The sequence below is a fragment of the Lagopus leucura genome, unplaced genomic scaffold (genome assembly GCF_019238085.1).
Source record: "Lagopus leucura isolate 7727_CA_CO unplaced genomic scaffold, USGS_WTPT01 Super-Scaffold_806, whole genome shotgun sequence".
NCBI classification, from domain to species: domain Eukaryota; kingdom Metazoa; phylum Chordata; class Aves; order Galliformes; family Phasianidae; genus Lagopus; species Lagopus leucura.
This window is the reverse complement of record NW_024962260.1, coordinates 4,538,634-4,555,726: the sequence shown is the minus strand read 5'-3', so window position 1 is coordinate 4,555,726 and position 17,093 is coordinate 4,538,634. Positions and strand designations below refer to the sequence as shown.

At 44.3% G+C, this 17,093-nt stretch overlaps 2 protein-coding genes and 1 long non-coding RNA gene across 6 annotated transcripts; 2 read left to right on the top strand and 1 right to left on the bottom strand.

Moving 5' to 3' along the window:
- Positions 1-86: 86 nt before the first annotated feature.
- LOC122176992 lies at positions 87-1,588 on the top strand. The gene is made up of 3 exons (XR_006177896.1): positions 87-243; positions 1,236-1,351; positions 1,490-1,588. It is a non-coding gene; the product is annotated as an uncharacterized LOC122176992 (long non-coding RNA).
- A 4,822-nt stretch (positions 1,589-6,410) lies between these two features.
- DENR (density regulated re-initiation and release factor) lies at positions 6,411-12,043 on the bottom strand. Of its 3 annotated transcripts, none has more exons than XM_042866033.1 (8): positions 11,960-12,043; positions 11,353-11,467; positions 10,613-10,632; positions 10,253-10,337; positions 9,555-9,638; positions 7,420-7,536; positions 7,008-7,147; positions 6,411-6,685 (listed from the first exon to the last, which is right to left on the bottom strand). In XM_042866033.1, exons 2-8 carry the CDS (start codon positions 11,456-11,458, stop codon positions 6,641-6,643), a joined length of 597 nt encoding a protein of 198 aa, XP_042721967.1. In that variant the 5' UTR covers positions 11,459-11,467; positions 11,960-12,043; the 3' UTR covers positions 6,411-6,640. The 3 variants fall into 3 exon arrangements, with proteins under 3 accessions (XP_042721967.1, XP_042721970.1, XP_042721969.1); XM_042866036.1 differs by having other exon boundaries at positions 11,949-12,000; XM_042866035.1 differs by lacking the exon at positions 11,960-12,043 and adding an exon at positions 11,625-11,804.
- Positions 12,044-12,110: 67 nt separating this feature from the next.
- Positions 12,111-16,204, top strand: GPN3 (GPN-loop GTPase 3). Of its 2 annotated transcripts, XM_042865694.1 has the most exons (8): positions 12,113-12,228; positions 12,313-12,421; positions 12,528-12,695; positions 13,575-13,699; positions 14,182-14,297; positions 14,453-14,549; positions 15,054-15,182; positions 15,739-16,204. In XM_042865694.1, exons 1-8 carry the CDS (start codon positions 12,181-12,183, stop codon positions 15,799-15,801), a joined length of 855 nt encoding a protein of 284 aa, XP_042721628.1. In that variant the 5' UTR covers positions 12,113-12,180; the 3' UTR covers positions 15,802-16,204. The 2 variants fall into 2 exon arrangements, with proteins under 2 accessions (XP_042721627.1, XP_042721628.1); XM_042865693.1 differs by having other exon boundaries at positions 12,111-12,421.
- Positions 16,205-17,093: the final 889 nt, after the last annotated feature.

The following is a 17,093-nucleotide window of genomic DNA, read 5'->3' as shown; positions in this document are numbered from 1 at the left end:
AACGGCTCCATCCGCCCGCGGCAGCGGAGGGACCCGCGGCTCCTGTGGGCTGCCCGCTCCTGTCGGCCTTCGCTGGCGGCAGCACGCCCACCCCGCGGTGAGCTGAACGGCAGCTTTGTTTTCTCCAACAATAACTCAAGAGGAGGGCACAATAGCAAAGTGATTCCCTGGAGGGTTTGTAATGCTTGCAGAAATCAGGCGGCGCAGCTCGACGCAGCTGGAGTTTCCGCGCACACGTGGGTTGTAAGTCACTTAATGACAGAGTAAATTAACCCCGACGATCCGCTCCTCCCAGCTGCAGCCCCCCACGCGCCAGAAGCAGCTCTGAGCAGAGCCAGGAGGAGTTCTGCCTTCTGTGGGCACAAACTCGGCCCCAAATGCAGCAATGTGAACCCAGGGCAGCACCTGAGCTCAGTCTTCCACCCCCGTTCAAACGCCACTGTGAATTCACAGGGGGTCAGGGTTGCCACCGAGCAACTTTAAGCAGAAAGCACAGCCTGCATGAATGTCTCCAGGCTCTGCTGTGCTGGTTTAGCTTGGTGATGGCAATGGGGTGGCTGCAGGTGAGCTCTGTGCCACCACCAAGGACTGCTCCTGGGAGACCTGCCATGCCCACAGCATCAAACTGTGGGGACGGAGCCTGGAAATGTTCTCTGCAGGTTATTAACGTGTGGGAAATAGCCTTTGTGTCCTGAAAAAGGAACAGAGAAGCAGAGTGTGATGCTCAGAGGCTGACAGCAGCCGTGATCAAAACGGTTCCACTCATTTTGAGGCCAGTCACAGAGGATGGAAAGCAGGCTGGCAATGAGGCAATTAAAGAGGAAGTGGAAGAACACGTGAAAGAGTTAACAAGGAGAAACCATGGTGCAAGTGTTGTATTTCACTGCAATTAATTCAAGGCAGCAGATAGGGTGAGAGCTCAGCTGCACCCCCAGCAAAAACACAGGGGCAGAGGTGCCCTGAGGTTGTGGTTCTGGGGGGAACAGCCAAAGGAAACCATCCATGGAAAGCAGTGTGCTAGGCAGCATGTGAAACGTGAAGAAAGGTGCAGCAAAAGCACTGTTTTTACTTGTTTGACCTTTTTGTTCAAGAAAGTTCAAAACTAATTCCGTAGTGGAAATGTCTTCATTTCCTCCAGAAAGTTAAAGATCTGCATGGAAAGACAGGAACATTTCCTCTAAAATACATTAAGCAATCACATCTATGTCCTTTTCCTATACATTTTCACCCTGCAGACTCACCAGAAAACAGAAAGAGAAGAAGGTAAGCAAAGCACAGCACAGTCGGACGATGACCTCAGGGACACCACTCGTGTGTTACAGAACCAAAATCTTTCCGGTTTGCTTTGCAAGTGAGTGATCTTTGTGCCCTTGGCCACCTCCTGACTCACAGCTCACGAGCAGTGGCACACGCTTTGCTGCCCGTTTTCCTGTTGCTGTCCTCCTTTGTGTGGCTCATCAGCTCTCCCTGACTCAATCTTTCTCTAAAGGAAAAATGATCAACCGCTAGAAATGGCCGCATCGCTGCCAGCAGGCAATTCACCTGGTGTTTGTCACAGCACCTGCCACCAAGTGACCTCAAAACAATAAAAAACCACTTTTCTGTATGAAACACGTCCGTTCTTCCTGCTCCTTCTATGACTGAACTGACCACAGCTGATTCAGTGCCCTTTATTAAGAGAAGATACTGAGACTTATTCAGTAGCCAGTGACTTGCAGGTCACTAAATCTTGCTGTGGATTTACAGAGAGCTGTGGGTATGGCTGTGCCATCAGTTCTTTCTCACTTGAGGCAAATGAGATTATTTCTGTAGGCTAAGCATGTGCTTACTGCTGTGCTGCATCAGCACGGCGCTCAGCAATTTTGGGGATTGCTCCTGAAACATTTAAACATCAGTGGTTTCAGGATGCAAGTCATAGCGCTGGTTTCGATCTACAAAACCTTCTTTTGGCCTAAAGCCCATCTCTGTAGGGAAAGGAGAGATCTCCACACAGGAGTATTAAAGCAAAGTGAGGGCATTCTGGCTGCTCAGCATCCACTTCCTCTGAGAGCCCCATTAGTGTGTCCTAAGCAAACCCAGCTTCTTTTGAAAGAAGACCGAGCGTCTCCAGACTCAATGCACTGCCTACCTGCAGCAACAGCAGCAGAGCAGGGCTGCAAGCTAACGCTGCTCCCAGGGGCACAAAGAGGAGAGCTCCACTGGAGACGGCCAGCACAGGGCATGCAGTGTGAACACAGCAGCAGCTCCATACTGGACTGAGGGGCACAAAAGCATCCCTGCTGTGCCCATGAGGAAGGAGACGGTGCCACACAGCTTGGCACTGCAGCACGCTGTGTACCCACCTCCCTTTGCAGACATGCTCTCAGGTTGCATTGGTAGCACTGGAAGATTTCCTTTTTTGTTAATTTTTCCCTCACTGTCGCTAGTTCTAATTCAATTTCATGTGGTTTTCTGGACTTTCACCATATCCAGTTACCTTTTGTCCACAAAACTAGACAACGTGGTGCCTGTTGCAAGCATCCCATTCACATCAGTTGAACAAATAATCAGACAGTGAGAAATTTCCGGGATTTATACAGAAGAAAAAACAATCTGCTGCGGGCAAGGCTGCTTTTTGAAACAGCTCTATTCAATACTTTCTACTTTTGGAGCTCTGAGCCCCAGAACAATATATGCTGACACAACCCTTGGCCGTGGCACTGAAAAACACTTCCCAGTCTCTTATTCAACAATGTTCGTATCCTTGACTGTGTTATCTGTAACGTGCAGAAGGACTCTAATTACAATGAACTGTGTGCAGGTACAAGGGCTGCAGCTCAGGAATGGAGCACCAAGATGTGACTGGCCAGAGCTTTTTCTGGGCAGGGAGCATGAGGAACATGCTTGAGAAAAGTTGAATTGTTGGACTGAAGGAATTTTACTGGCTGCCTTTGTATCTGTTTGCTGCTATGGGACACACAAGAGTTTTATTGGAAATGCATTGAGAGCAGGGCACCTGGAATTCTGAAAGGCTCGTCTCAGAAATCCGCTGACTTTTGATTCATGATGCAAATGCATTTATAGAAAAAGGGGAGCAAACAAAAATTATTCAAGCGTGAAAACAAAGAAACAAACATCATTGAGAAAAGAACGGGAACTTAAGCATCTTGTTCTGAAGCAGATAACTGCGTCCCGTTTTGAGTTTCTGCAAGTTGGGTTGTCTGTATTGTAATGCAAAAACACAACATGGAAATCAAAGAACTCAGACAATGCGAAATTATGGAGCTGCCAGATTTAAACTGGCAGGCAGCAATGCCACGCTTTTCAAGTTGCTTTTCTCCTCCCTCCTCCAAACAGGGCACAGAATTCATCAGGCACAAATTCTAACTGATCGCATTTCAAGGGTTAATTTTGATAGACTGCGTTTTGGAGTTTAAAACAGCCTCAGGTAGAGCTGCCTGTAAACAGAGATTAGTTAGCCTGCATAGATTAACCAGAACACGCTTGGCAAGTTCCTGTCCAGAACTGCTCTGAAAGTAGATCAAAGTCCTACAGATGTGGTTCAGAAGCCACCCCTGACAGTAAATACTGTGGTGCTTCATTTTCTACAGCAACCGTTCCAAAGGAGAAGCTAATTTCCAAGCTCACAACTGCAGCGTCAGGCTGTAAAGCAGCATCGTGCTCTGACGGCAGCGCGTTGAGCTGAGCTGCGATGTGCCAATCAGCCAGCAGGAGCCAGACATCTGATGGGGATGGGCCACAGCCACAAGCAACCTCTGTTTTGCAGAGGGCTTTTCAGGAATCCAACCCACAAGACAGTCTTTGCAAAACACTGCACTGCTGCTGTCTTTCACACTGCATGAAATCCTGCTGATGAACTTCGGAACAAAATACCCTTTCAGTTGATGCAAATGCTGGCGCACAATCTTTACACTCTCTCAGTCAGTACCAGCACAACTAAGGTTTTCTGGTTCTGAATGTTATCAGAGTTCCTTTTGTTTGTCTGGTACTTACATTGTTCTGGTCAAGTTCATCCAAGGCTATAAGGTGAAGTAATACCTTTCAGAGGAAAGCAGAGCTGAGGATTCAGCACGCAGCCTTTTCATTAGCACCCTGATTTAAAACCAAAAGCCCAAATCCTACCTTTACCATACACATTAGTTTACTCATTTCTAGTGGTACAATCATTGCAAATCATGACCAAAAAAAGGCAGAAATTGATATGGATATTTATGAAAACAAACTAATGCCACTTTCTCAAATTACTTCTATTGCTTACAGATTTAGAACAGAAGCTCCCAATTAGAGTTCACATTGATTGTGTGCACTGCCATGACAGCTATACACAGGTTCTTTCCCCCTTTGGCATGTTCTCTGATCCTGTAATGAGAGAAACTAGAACTATTAAGCCACACAAATTCTATGGTAATTCACACAGAGAGTTAGGCTTAAGTTCACAGAAAACTATTCTATATACCACCTTTTCCTACAGTGTCCTCCTTTCCACAAATACAGACAGATAATAAACTAGTTCTGAGTGAAAGTCACACTTGTGTTCACTTTCTTCCAGACCTCCTACAGCTTGCTCTGAAATGACTTCTTCCTCCCATCTGTTTAGATGCATGAAAAAGTCAAATCCTGTCATGACCTTGGCCAGCCATAAAGAATCCGACAGAAATATTCAAGTGTTTTGCACTAAGTCATGTAGAAACGTGTTCTACAGCAAAGCACGAGGGGAGCATTATTTATCATCGTGTCATTGCACAGGTCAAGCATCACGTTCACAACCACTCCTCCAAGCCACCTCAATCCAGCTGTAGATGAGCAGTAAATACCGTGTTAATGCTGCTGCTGTTTGGACTGCAGTGAGAGCTCAAGCGGAGGAGATTGCTAAGCTCCCAGTCTGTTGAGATTCAGGCAACACACGCTGCAGTTTACTTATGTGGGAACTGGCATCCTGGAGGAGACAGAAAGGAAGTCAGTTTTTTCGTACCAGTGCTGCTTTGTTTGTTCTAAATAAACTATTCTTATATACTTGCAGTCAAATCACACTCAAAGCCTTCCGAATCGACAGGGCCATTTCTGCATGCATTTAGGAAAACACTGCATAGCAATAAACAGCATTTCTATTGCAGAACTGCAGTGATCCTCTAAAAGCAAACCATGCCAAACCAAAACTACAGAATCTTCATTTCTATATGATGCTCAGCATAAATTGTTATTATGTGCTTCCAAATTTTGCAGAATTCCAGAACAAGGAATGACGACAGAATTTTTTTGGAAAGCTAACATGAAAGATAACACACCAATTATTAGCAACAGAAAAACTGAGCATGCCTCACAGAGCTCAAATGAATACAGCTCAGAAGGCTTGTAAGTCTCTTGAAAACCATTTTATGTAATGTTTTTGTTCACCACGTCCCTTCAGACAGCACGAGTCCTGTCAGGCACACGTGCAGCCCTACCTTCACCTCCATCTGCCTTTCACGGGACTTCGCAGCCTTTCTGCACACGCAGCTGTTATCTCATCAACGTGCCTCGCTTTCTTGCTATGAAGGTAATGTTTGCGCGCTGCAGAACTGAGCAGATACAATTGTACAGCTATGGCTAAAACCACGTGCGAATACAAGGAGCCTGACATTGCTGACAGTGAACTCCAGGTGACTTTAAGTCCGAATGTTTTTGCGTTACAGCGCCCACCCCCACCGGGCGGTCTGTGCGGGGCTGGCGGGCGCTGCCTGCAGCGGGCAGCACGGCGTTACCCCACAGCCAGCGCTGCCTGAGGAGAAGCCGAGCGCGGCAGTGCCGGGGAAGCTGCGGGGGACGTCGGGGAGTGATTCTGACCGGAGCACGCAGCAAACAGGCAGCCGACGGCCTCCGACGCGTTAAACTCCGCAAAAACGGATTAAAACAAACAAATCTCTGAAATCTGTGAGGAGATCCCGCCCCGCCCCGCCCCCCACGCTCTAATGCTCTCGAGTGACGTCACCGCGCCGCCCATCCCAGAGGGACACCGAGGGTTCGAATCCCGCCTCGGCCGGGAGACCGCGGGCTGCCAGCTTAGGATCTGCGGAACGGCAGAGCCGCTCGGAAATAAATAATGCTGAGCCGACACGTGTGAACCCAACCGGAGGTCGATGAATGGAAGTAACTGCCCTGCTAAGCTTTATAACAGAACAGCTACCAGAGGTCCAGTGAGCTCGTTAAAACACCACTATCTTTCAAAATACATTTTCCTGCAAGCAAACCTGTGGAGCATTCCTCCCGCTCTCATTTCTCAGATTTTATGCTGGCAAGGCAGAGGTGCATGCTTCTGTACATTTGATGTATGCTTTAAATACTTAATTCAGCAGAAAACTCTTAATTATTTAAATTATTATTTCTCTATAAGATTAGGAATGAAAATAGCTCTTCAGAAAACAGAAGCCATCTTCAGTGAAGAAGAGGAATTTTATTTAAATCTTCATGCGTAGGCATGAGAGACCCCAATTTTACTTCAGCAAACATCACAACAAAAAAATCCAAGCAGCCTATACAGAACAGTGAAATTGCCAAGGATGTGGGCTCTCCACAGCACCACTGCAGAATCCATGGGTTTAGAAGCCTCACTTTGGCTATGCCATTTATAACCATGTAATTAAATAAAGGTAGTCTTCAACCATCACTTCTTGACTTCTCCAAGATCTTCAATGCTATCATCATCCACCTGGGGGAGAAAAAAAGCCAAAACACCACATTAAATATATTTCCTTCTTGCATGTCTCACTGCTGTATGTGCAATGAAGTGGGGAAGCTTTCAGTACTCCATGCTCTGGGAGTCTGGTTTTTTTTTTTTGGACAGTTGAAACAGCATTCAACTTTAATCACTCCTTAACCTAATGATTCATAGGTTGGTAGCGAGGCAACAGTGGGTTACTTCTGCACACCAGCCTGTGCTGCCCAAGATCACATCTGTCTCTGAAAATCACTGGAAACGTCACAGGCTACTACTGAAAACTAGAGCTCTTACAGAGAAAGCCACTGGTTACCTCAGGCCACTTCTCCTGGATTACATCGATAATGTCATCTGTGAAATCGCCCTGGATGATGATTTCATCTTCTCCTGTTACTGAGGCACCGCAGGAAAATTTCTGAGCAAAAAACCTTTGTGCTTCCTTAAGATCGATTTCTGTGTATGGGAAAACCGACAGTTGAAGAACAGTCATCGTCCAGATAGCAGATCTTCTCATAATCAAAACTGTTTTAACCATGGTAGTTTAAAGTCCAGACTTCAGTATTTCCATTGAAATTCTGCAAACCACTCAAGGTAATACAATCAGAAGAAATATCTGAAAGGTTACCTTTTCTCCTCACATTAAAGAAGCTAAGACTCTAGGTAAGATGAGGTTAAGGGCAAGCACATCTAAAATCTACACAACACACCAACAAATGTCAACTCACCAAACGTTGCAAGGCCACAGACTCTTGTGACATATTTTTTCTTTGCTCTAGGAATTTTAGCTATTGTGACTTTTTGTGGTACAGTCTTCTTTTTCTGTTTTATCTGACCTCTTCCACCTTTAAAGCAGAATATATTACATGATTAGTTGAATGATGTAACAGTTGAAGACTGTAAGGCTACATTTCAGTCCTGTAAACAAAGAAGCCTATCTCCCAGTCTGTGTATGTAAACAAAAAAGTATTTTGGATGTTAGTCATCTCCCATTCCAAACCTTCTAGTTTAATTTCTTAAAAGAAAGGTCCCAGGTCAAAAGTTAATGTTACAAGAAATCACAACATATGCATGTCAAATGTGCATTAAAGAACAGAATGCACAGCAGAACCTCGATGGGTGTTTCCCACATTCCACTAACCACTGCATTTGGTCTACATTTAACCCCTCTTTAAAGGATTTTTCTTTGGTACTCAAGTTAGGAACAAACTGTTACTTTTAAATCCTTATGGCTTTTGTGTAAGGCAAAGAAAATTACTTATGTCTATTTACTAAGGCTACGAAACCTTGCCTGCTTACACTGCTGTGTCAAACAGCACATGAAGTTCTAAGTATCAACACAGGACTGCAGCACAAAACAAATCTATATAAAGGCTAGCAGGAAAAAACCCAACCCCTCAGAACACCACACCTCAAGCAGAAGGCAGCTACAGCAATTGACTGCCAAACTTGTACATGACTTCATTTCTTATTTACTGTTCCTAGGTCAACTTGAGGGAATGCTTCACACATCAGGTAGATATAAGTCAGAGTAAGGCATGCAGAAGATTAATCCCACTCATTAGAGTCCTTCAAATCAGATTATGATCTCAGCTAACTTTGTACACACTCATCAAGTACCCCATGGTAACTAAAGTCCTGTTCCAGAGCTTTTTCACCAAGAAAACTTAAAAGAATCTATGTCAAGCAGACTCACTTCTTGTGAATGCTTTTTTCCCCCCTAACATGCAGCACTTTCAATTCTGCATTACTAGAAATTGGCAAATAATAACTTAAGACAGTAAATTTCTCTCTCAAAGTTTCTTCAGTCAATACCTGCAGTAATTTTCTGCTTGTTTCTTTTCTTTTCATCCTCTCTCTTCAGAATTGTGCCATCATACTTCACACTATACTTTAAATTGTCACAAAACTTGAGGTTCCATTTCTGGATTTCCATTTTCACCCACAAATATTTTAAACACTTATTTTATGACCAAAGCCAAGCTGACAACTATCAGCAGCATGCCACACAATGACATTATATTTAAAGAAAATGTTCTGAAGTGTCTGGAAAAAAGCACCCAAGCTAGAGAATTTAAAGCTACTTTTGTCACTACACATATCCCACAGGCAAGGATAAACATGACTGGTTCCCAAGGCACACAAATAAAACATCTGCAGGGACATGTGGCTTAAAATATGAATCTCAGTGGGCTACAAACCATCATTTATGAAGCACTACAGGCACAACTGACATCAGACAGGCAAATATGTATTAATAACCACAGTATTCTAATTTGTGGGGGAAAACTATGTTAATTAAACAGAGAAATCCAACAATAAAACAGTATCTGTTCTTAGTGCGTAGCTCTATCTATGCTAGAAGAGACATAGCTGTTAATGGAGACAGGCAGTAGTGCTGAAGTGTAAAACCAAATTCTGTTATGAGAATTCTGAGACAGAAGGAAAAAAAAGACAAAAGTAGTGGTCTGAGGCATTAAGAGAGGAAAGCTTCTTTGTTCTACTCTGCAAGCAACCTGTGAACTGCTGCTAAACAAAGCAGAAACCTTTTGGGAGGTACACCAGTGGATTGCAAGTTGAGAATAAGTACTCTCTGAATAAGTGCCACAGCAATGACAGGAGCACGTAGAAGCAGCTCACCTTTCTCTTACTGCTACTACTGTACAGTTCCTTTGTTAGCACCTACCTCCATGCAAACTCTGCTGCTAGTTGAAAGGAACTTATTTGGTACTTTTTCTGCAGTCAAAGCATAGCTAACAACCTAAACGCAAGGAAGCTGTGTCACAGTCTAAGCCCATAGATCAGGAAAAGGTGACCCCAAGAGCTTATAAATCAATACCACAAGCAACTATTTAGACCTTGCCTCTCTTTTGCTTCTTCTTCTCTTCTTCTTCTCCTGCAGTTCCTTGGCCTTCTCCAACCCCAGCTTCCTGTTTTGGTGAATTTTCTTAAATACATCAGAGAGGAATGGTGAGAGAACAAAAGAACAAAATTAGCAGTGTAACACACGCCCTTAAAGAAACAAGAAATCAGCCACACTGACATTTCACTGGGCCCCTAAGTAGCTTGCTCTAGTGCAGCATCCCCTGACTGATGCGTGTTCCCTAAAGTCCTTGGTCACATTAGGCTGGTGACCTTCATATCAAAGATACAGTTACAACTTTAGTAGCCTCCTTCAGTAATCTCAGAAAGAGACAAAAATTACTGGCACTGGAAATTCAAATCATCAAGCTCCATAGCACTAACGACCTGCCTCCCAGCAACCCGCTGCCTGCACTGCAAAGACATGAAATAGGATAAATCAGCTTTGACAGGAAGCAACTGCATGTTGTCACAGTGCTCATTGTAGAAACCTTAGTATGGGCCAAACATCATTTCTGATTTTTTTTTCTGACGTAATCAAACTTGTTTTCACAGCATCCAAAAGCAGGCTGAACTTTTGGGAAAATAATTTAATTTTCAGACTCAATGCAAATGAAAGAGACGAGAAATGGGCAAGCTCAAGAATTTGTTTGTGTGTCCGAGTACACATATTAACCAGGAATAAAGGAAAATTCTCACCTACTGTAAGTTTTGCAAACTCATCTGGAAAGTTCTTCTCTAACCATTGTCTGCATTTAGTCACATCAGGCATGTATTCGCAGTACTAGAGAAGAAAGGCCACATAAATGCTGCTGGCAAAGTAATTACAAGATACATCACAAACAAAAACAATAAAACCCTTTTGCTATTTATTTAGCTCGGTCATTTCTCCTTAGTCCTCCAAATACCAATGCTTCACCAGCACATAGGAAGACACATGACATCCTAAAGATGACAGCAGATAAAAGCACAGAATCAATATAACTGAAAGCAAGAAAAAAATCAGAAAGAATCATTGTGGAAGTCATACTGGAAAGAAGAAACAAAAAACTAACTCACCTCTGTTGGCAATGAACAGACTGGAGCAAGAGGGAAAAAAAAAGAAATTACAATTGAGTTCTCAAAGCATAGCCTTAGTGTTCTAGTTAAACTGGTATTCTGAAGCTTTCTTTCATCACAATATCTTGTAATAAACATATGCTGATTCAAAAGATGACAATGATACCATTATAATTTTTCTCTTAGTCATTTGCTTTCATGCTGTGCATTAAGATAAATCTGTCAGAACAGCAGCTTCTTGGGCAGTCTTCATCCTACAGAACACACCCAAACCAACAATGCAGCCTCATTCACAATAGAAATCCTGCAACAATATTCAAACCCAATGCAAAATAACATCCTTATCTAAAGCACAGACCTCAACATTATATCCTTCAAAAAATCCAGACATATGACTACAAATATGAGTAAAGCATAATTCCAAACAGTGCATCAATTACTTCCCTTAACTTTATTCCTTGTTCTCATACCAACAGTCAGATGGCTTTTCTACGCTAAAGGTTTTACCAGCTTTCTGCAGGTACAAATCTTTGCTCAAAATATCTGAGCACCACTCCTCTAACAGAGCTTTCATATCCAGAAGGCCATCAGCACCTCCATCAGAAAGGTCACCCTGACCATGGTCTATCTGACTCGAAGCTGACAAGGAGAAAACCTCCAACCGTCTCACTTTTTCTGCCTGGCTGCCCTTACTAACACTCCGCTGTAAGAACTGTGGGCAGCTGCCCCTCAGCACTTGCCTCCGCAGTAGAGGACCCGAAGGGGGTAGTCAGCATCCGACCTGGCACCACTCCTTATGTCTCCTCTACAGTCAGGGACCACAGGCTCAGCTACATCTGTGGCCATGTCACAAGCCTGCAGGTTACAAAATCAAAGAGTCAGGACTCACGTTTTGTATTATTTATATCATTCCCTACATAACAAACTCCCAGAGACTGACCAAACTACAAAGCCCAGAGAAAAGAGGTGTAACTGTAAGAGCAGAAGTAGTCAAGGAGTTAAAAAAAAACACCTGTCAAGAACAGTGGGGCTGAGTGCACGAGGGAGCCCCGGGACCACCAGGGCTGTGTCTGTGAAGACTCGAGGCCAGCAGGAGCCGCAACACAGCCGAGGGAACGGACCCGGAAGCCCGAGGGGCGTGGAGGGGCAGGGAACCCCCGAGAGGCGGCGATGGGCCCCGGGCGGCGAGGGGTAGGCAGGCTGCTGGGCACCGACGGGGACCGGGAGGGTGCGGAGGGCCCGGGGGACAGCAGGCGGGGTGGGGAAGGGTGCCATGAGGAGCGCGGGAGGGTTGAAATAAGGCAGAGAGGCGCGCGGAGCTCTGCGGCCGCAGCACCGTGGCGTTACCCGGGCGGCCCCTCAGGCCGCGGCTCCTCCTCAGGCGGCGGCTGCAGCTGCACGCACCGCGCAGCACGCGCGCCCTCACAGCGCCGCCACCGAAATCTCGCGAGAGCTGAGCGTTCCGAGCCCTCGGCCGCTCCGTAGCCGGGAGGAGCCCGCGGGACCTTCTCGCTACGGAGCGGCGGAGGGGTCAAGCGCCGCTGGTCTTGCGTTGCGCGGAGGCCGGCATGCCGCGCTACGCGCAGCTGGTGATGGGCCCGGCGGGCAGCGGCAAGGTGAGAAGGGTCGGACAGGCGGAGGGGGGGGGGGGGGTGAGGATGGCGACGAGCGGGCGCTTACAGCGTGTGCGTGCCTTGCAGAGCACGTACTGCTCCACCATGCTGCAGCACTGCGAGGCGCTGGGCCGCGCCGTGCAGGTGGTTAACCTGGACCCGGCCGCCGAGTTCTTCAGCTATCCCGTCATGGCAGGTGAGTGCACTCTGCGCCTACCTGACGTCCGGAGAGAGCTGGGGGGACAGGAGCTTATCATGGCAGCCTTGTGCTACCCACGTCCGTAAGCGTACTGTCGTTGCAGATATACGGGAGCTCATAGAGGTAGATGATGTGATGGAAGATGATTCCTTGCGGTTCGGTCCCAATGGTGGCCTGGTGTTCTGCATGGAGTATTTTGCCAATAACTTCAACTGGCTGGAGGAGAGCCTCGGGCACGTGGAGGATGATTATATACTGTTCGACTGCCCAGGTAAACAGATGTGTGTGTTTTGATGTCATACTTGGTACGCAGAGGTTGGAAAAGAGCCACAAATTGGTTGAGTCCAACACCACATAATGCTGCCAGGACCACTGCAGAACCGTGACCTGAAATCCCAAATCATAGAATATCCTGAGCTGGAAGGGACCCGTAAGGATCATCAGGTCCAATCCAGGGCTCTACACCGCACCACCCAAAATCCAAACTCTGGGTCTGAGACTGTCCAAATGCTTCTAGAACTCTGGCAGCTCGGGGCCGTGCTCTCTGCCCTCTGGTCCTAATGCAGAACCTTTCCCTAATACCCAGTCTGACAACCCTCCCCTGACACAGCTCCATGCCATTCTCTCATTTTTTTCATTCAACTGTCAGTGGTTCAGACAGTTCCCATACAACATCCAATCTAAAGCCCCCTTTGTGCAACTTGAGGCCATTTCCTCATGTTGTATCTCTTGTCACATGATTTGCTGCAGTCTCCTTTCAGGTCCCTGTAGCGAGTGGTGAGGTCTCCCCTCAGCCTCATTTTCACACATTTTTTGGTTTGTTAACAGTTGTCAAGAGTCACTTTCAGATACTCCATTTGAATTTGGGTGACAGCACTGACTTTTGGTAACATCATACAGTGGGTGAAGTCTATGGCAACTGCTAACAAATGCTAACTGGAGATCAAGAGAGGAAAATGCAGCTCTTTTTTCCTCTCCAGATTTACTGTATGATTCCATCCAAATACAGGCAGGGTTGTCTGAAAAGAGACTGTGTTTTATTAGCTGTTATTCATATTAAGTGTAATGCTAATATTTCTGTAACTAATAACTGTGAGCTCTTTCTATTAGCTTTACATTTCTGCATACTGATATCCCAAGTGTGTCTTAGGTCAGATCGAACTCTATACACATTTGCCAGTGATGAAACAGCTGGTGGAACAGCTTCAGCAGTGGGAATTCCGTGTCTGTGGAGTGTTTCTTGTCGATTCGCAATTCATGGTGGAATCTTTTAAGGTATCCATTTGAAATCTTGTACAAATTCTTGTAAAGTTTTACAAAAGTCCATGGTATAGAATAAGAAAGGGAACTTGGTTTGTTTGGTCCAAAGGAAGGAATGCTAAGCGGGGGATTGCTGTCTTCAGCTGCCTCAGTTATAGAGACCAGACAATGTCTTAAAGTCCATTTCAACCTAAATTGTTCTGTTGTTCTATAAGAGCTTTCTCAAAGAGAGAATGACCCCTTTCCCTGTTGAGCAATAAGAATCCTGAGAAAGGCTTTCAGTCTTCTTAATGTCCTTTTCGGTGGCATATAATGTGCTTCAGAGCTCTGGCAATAGATTGCAGCCAGGTACCTTAGCACCTCCCTTTTCCAGCAGAGATAATGATTCTTTATGCCCATATGCAATATATTTGTAAGTTAGGCTTGGTCTGTGGTAGTGTCCTGCATGAAGGTTTTGTGCTTTACTGTACTTAACTACATTTTTCATATTCCTTAAGTTCATATCTGGAATTCTGGCAGCACTCAGTGCAATGATCTCTTTAGAGATTCCACAGATTAACATCATGACTAAAATGGATTTGCTGAGCAAGAAAGCTAAGAAGGAAATAGAAAAGTAAGTTCCAAAGCATTACTTACTCTGTAATGTAATATCTTGATATAAACTTCACTCACAATCACAGAATGATGGGTGGTTGTGGTAGTTGTGTAAAAGCATAGTGTCTCATTTGTTCTGTGTTTCGTTGTTAATGATGGCTTTGTTTCTCTCAGGTACTTAGATCCAGATATGTATTCTATGATTGAAGATTCTACTGATATATTGAAAAGCAAAATGTTTAAAAAACTGACTAAGTCCATATGTGGATTGGTACGTATCGTGCTCTTTAACTGGTATTCTTTAATTCAGCTGCATGCTTGTAAACCATACTTTGTGGTTACTGACTTCACTGCTGTGCTAGATACTGTATGTACTATAACATTCTCCACCTGCCCCCCAAGGCCATGTGTTTACCTGCAGATTTATTAACAAAGCCTGAATCTAAAAGATCACCAGGCACTTGAACATTTTTCTTTTTGCCTGTCCTAACTCAGCTTTTGATGTTTCAGGTTAGCATAAGATTCTTACGCTGTAGCCAGTAAAATTCATGGAATCATATTCTACTAGCAATTTTGGGAGACAGCTTTATTGACCGGGTAAAAGTTTGGACTGATAGCCAGGAATTTGGAGTGGGGAATTGCCATTAGCTTGCAGTGTGGCTTTAAGCAGCCCTAGATTTTCCTTGTCCAGATTGCTGAGCATAGCTTGCAGCAATGGTGCAGTAAGAAAACTTAGTGTATTTCCCTACTGATGTCTTTTGAATCCTTGCTGCAGATTGATGACTATGGTATGGTTCGATTTCTACCTTTCGATCGCTCTGATGAGGAAAGCATAAACATAGTTCTGCAGCACATAGACACTACCATCCAGTATGGAGAAGATCTTGAATTTAAAGAACCGAAGGTAAGGTACTTCTGAAGATAAGATGAAACATTAGAAAGGATCCATAATACAAATGATAACTGAAATATGTCCTTTGAATTCTGAAGATCAGAGAAGATGATTGTATACCACTAAGATCTCTACTTGTGTGTCTCCTTGAGCTTCCCCTAAAATTTCTGCATTGAGTCCATGTGTTGTAAAACCATTCCTAATCTTTTATACATCTGTCATGTAAAATGCATGATGGAAGATCAACAGGTTAAAATCAATTCCAAGCTCTGTTTACTTTCATCATTCAGCTCATATATCCTAAGGAATAAGTCCAGAAGTTCTATCGCATTTTTTTAAATTCAATTTTCTACTCTCTAAATATTCAAAATAAATGCATCTAGATTTTGATGTATACATTTTGGATAGCTTTAGAAACAAATTGCTTTTCAGAAAGTTTTGCTCCGTGTTTTGTAGAACAATGTTGGACATTGTTGTGGTGACTAAAATAAAGCATCACAGAACTGATGATGTCCAACAGTCACCAGAGAAAAGTCAGGTTTTATGCTTTTTGTTTTTTTGTTGGCAGGAGTATGAAGAAGATAAATCTGCACTTGTGGATGAGTATTTTCAAGATCACGTGAATGAGTAAAAAGCAAATGTTGGAAAAGAGGAAGAAAATACATTGCTTGTGTGTTTTAAAGGAAACAAAGACATTCCCTTCCACACAAACATATTTATTTGATGTTTTGCCTTTACTAACATTTCTAGTGAAAAATGAGCTATATGACAGTTTATATGATGGAATATAGTGATCTATATTACTGTTTATAGTTCTTTTGTAAATACAGAATGTTCCTGGATTCTCAAGTGTTTTCAAAATATTTTTTATTACTTCTCCTAAAATTTATTAGTCTAATTTATTAGCTACCTTCAGCTGAATTGGAGGATGTTTTCCTGCTAGCCATGCCCACGTATTTATAAACCTTTCCTTGATCCTAAGAAATGAGGTTTTATTCATGGAGTTACTGAATAAAAGTATTTTGTATAAAGGGCCTCATGGTTATGTAAAGCTTAGTATCAGTAAATGTCCCTATATAGGCATGTCATCTTTCTCTATGTAATATATAGTTCATGTTTTAGAAATTATCCCATACAAAATGTCAGCCAAATACCTTAGTAGAATAAGAGCATCTAAAGTCATTTTGGAGGAACAGCTTGGTAAACCAAATCAGTGATTGAATACTTTGAGGCCGTGGCACTTATCTAAACCTGAGGATGTACCAGACCTATCCCAGCACTGGACAGTTAGTGAGAGCTCAGGGTAGTCCTTGCCATAACAAGAAAGAGGTTGGAAAATGCAGCTCATGGAGACTTTGATGCATGGAGCCAGAAATCCTGACCATGCTTAATAGTTACAGTATAACCTCATTATGTGGCAAATCGTTCAATGCCTATGCTGAATTAATCACATCCTGGTAGGGCTTGATCTGGCTTGATTCCAGCCTCGCACATCCTTTGGACATGTCATCAAATCGTAGAATGGTTTGGGTTGGAAGGGACCTTCAAAACCATCCAGGTTTCAACCCCACTGGCATGGGCAGGACTGCCAGCCATCAGATCAGGCTGCCCACAGCCCCATCCAAACTGGCCTTGAGCACCTCCAGGGATGGGGCACCCACAGCTCTCCAGCAGTGCCTTGCCACACCCATGGCAAAGAATTTCTTCTTAATATCGCATTTAAACCCACACTTATTGGTTTAAAACCGCCGACAGAACACCTCCCAGCTGTTCTGCAGCACCCTTTGTGTCGCTGCAATGACTCCTTGCAGCTTTCTCCTCCAGGCTGAACACCCCACCTCTCAGCCCACCCTCACAGCGGAGGTTTCCTCTGCTCGCGGAAAGGAGAAACCCAGCCCTTCAGCTCCAAATCTCCCCAGTTTT

Excerpts from the sequence above, each read along its gene's own strand:
- DENR (XM_042866033.1), bottom strand. The coding sequence starts at position 11,458 with ATGGCCACAGATGTAGCTGAGCCTGTGGTCCCTGACTGTAGAGGAGAC. Across the intron at positions 10,633-11,352 it reads TCGGGTCCTCTACTGCGGAG|TCTGTTCATTGCCAACAGAG; the intron begins GCAAGTGCTGAG and ends CTCTTGCTCCAG. Across the intron at positions 7,148-7,419 it reads CTGTGGCCTTGCAACGTTTG|AAATCGATCTTAAGGAAGCA; the intron begins GTGAGTTGACAT and ends TCCCATACACAG.
- GPN3 (XM_042865693.1), top strand. The coding sequence starts at position 12,181 with ATGCCGCGCTACGCGCAGCTGGTGATGGGCCCGGCGGGCAGCGGCAAG. Across the intron at positions 13,700-14,181 it reads TCATGGTGGAATCTTTTAAG|TTCATATCTGGAATTCTGGC; the intron begins GTATCCATTTGA and ends ATATTCCTTAAG. Across the intron at positions 15,183-15,738 it reads TTGAATTTAAAGAACCGAAG|GAGTATGAAGAAGATAAATC; the intron begins GTAAGGTACTTC and ends TTTTGTTGGCAG.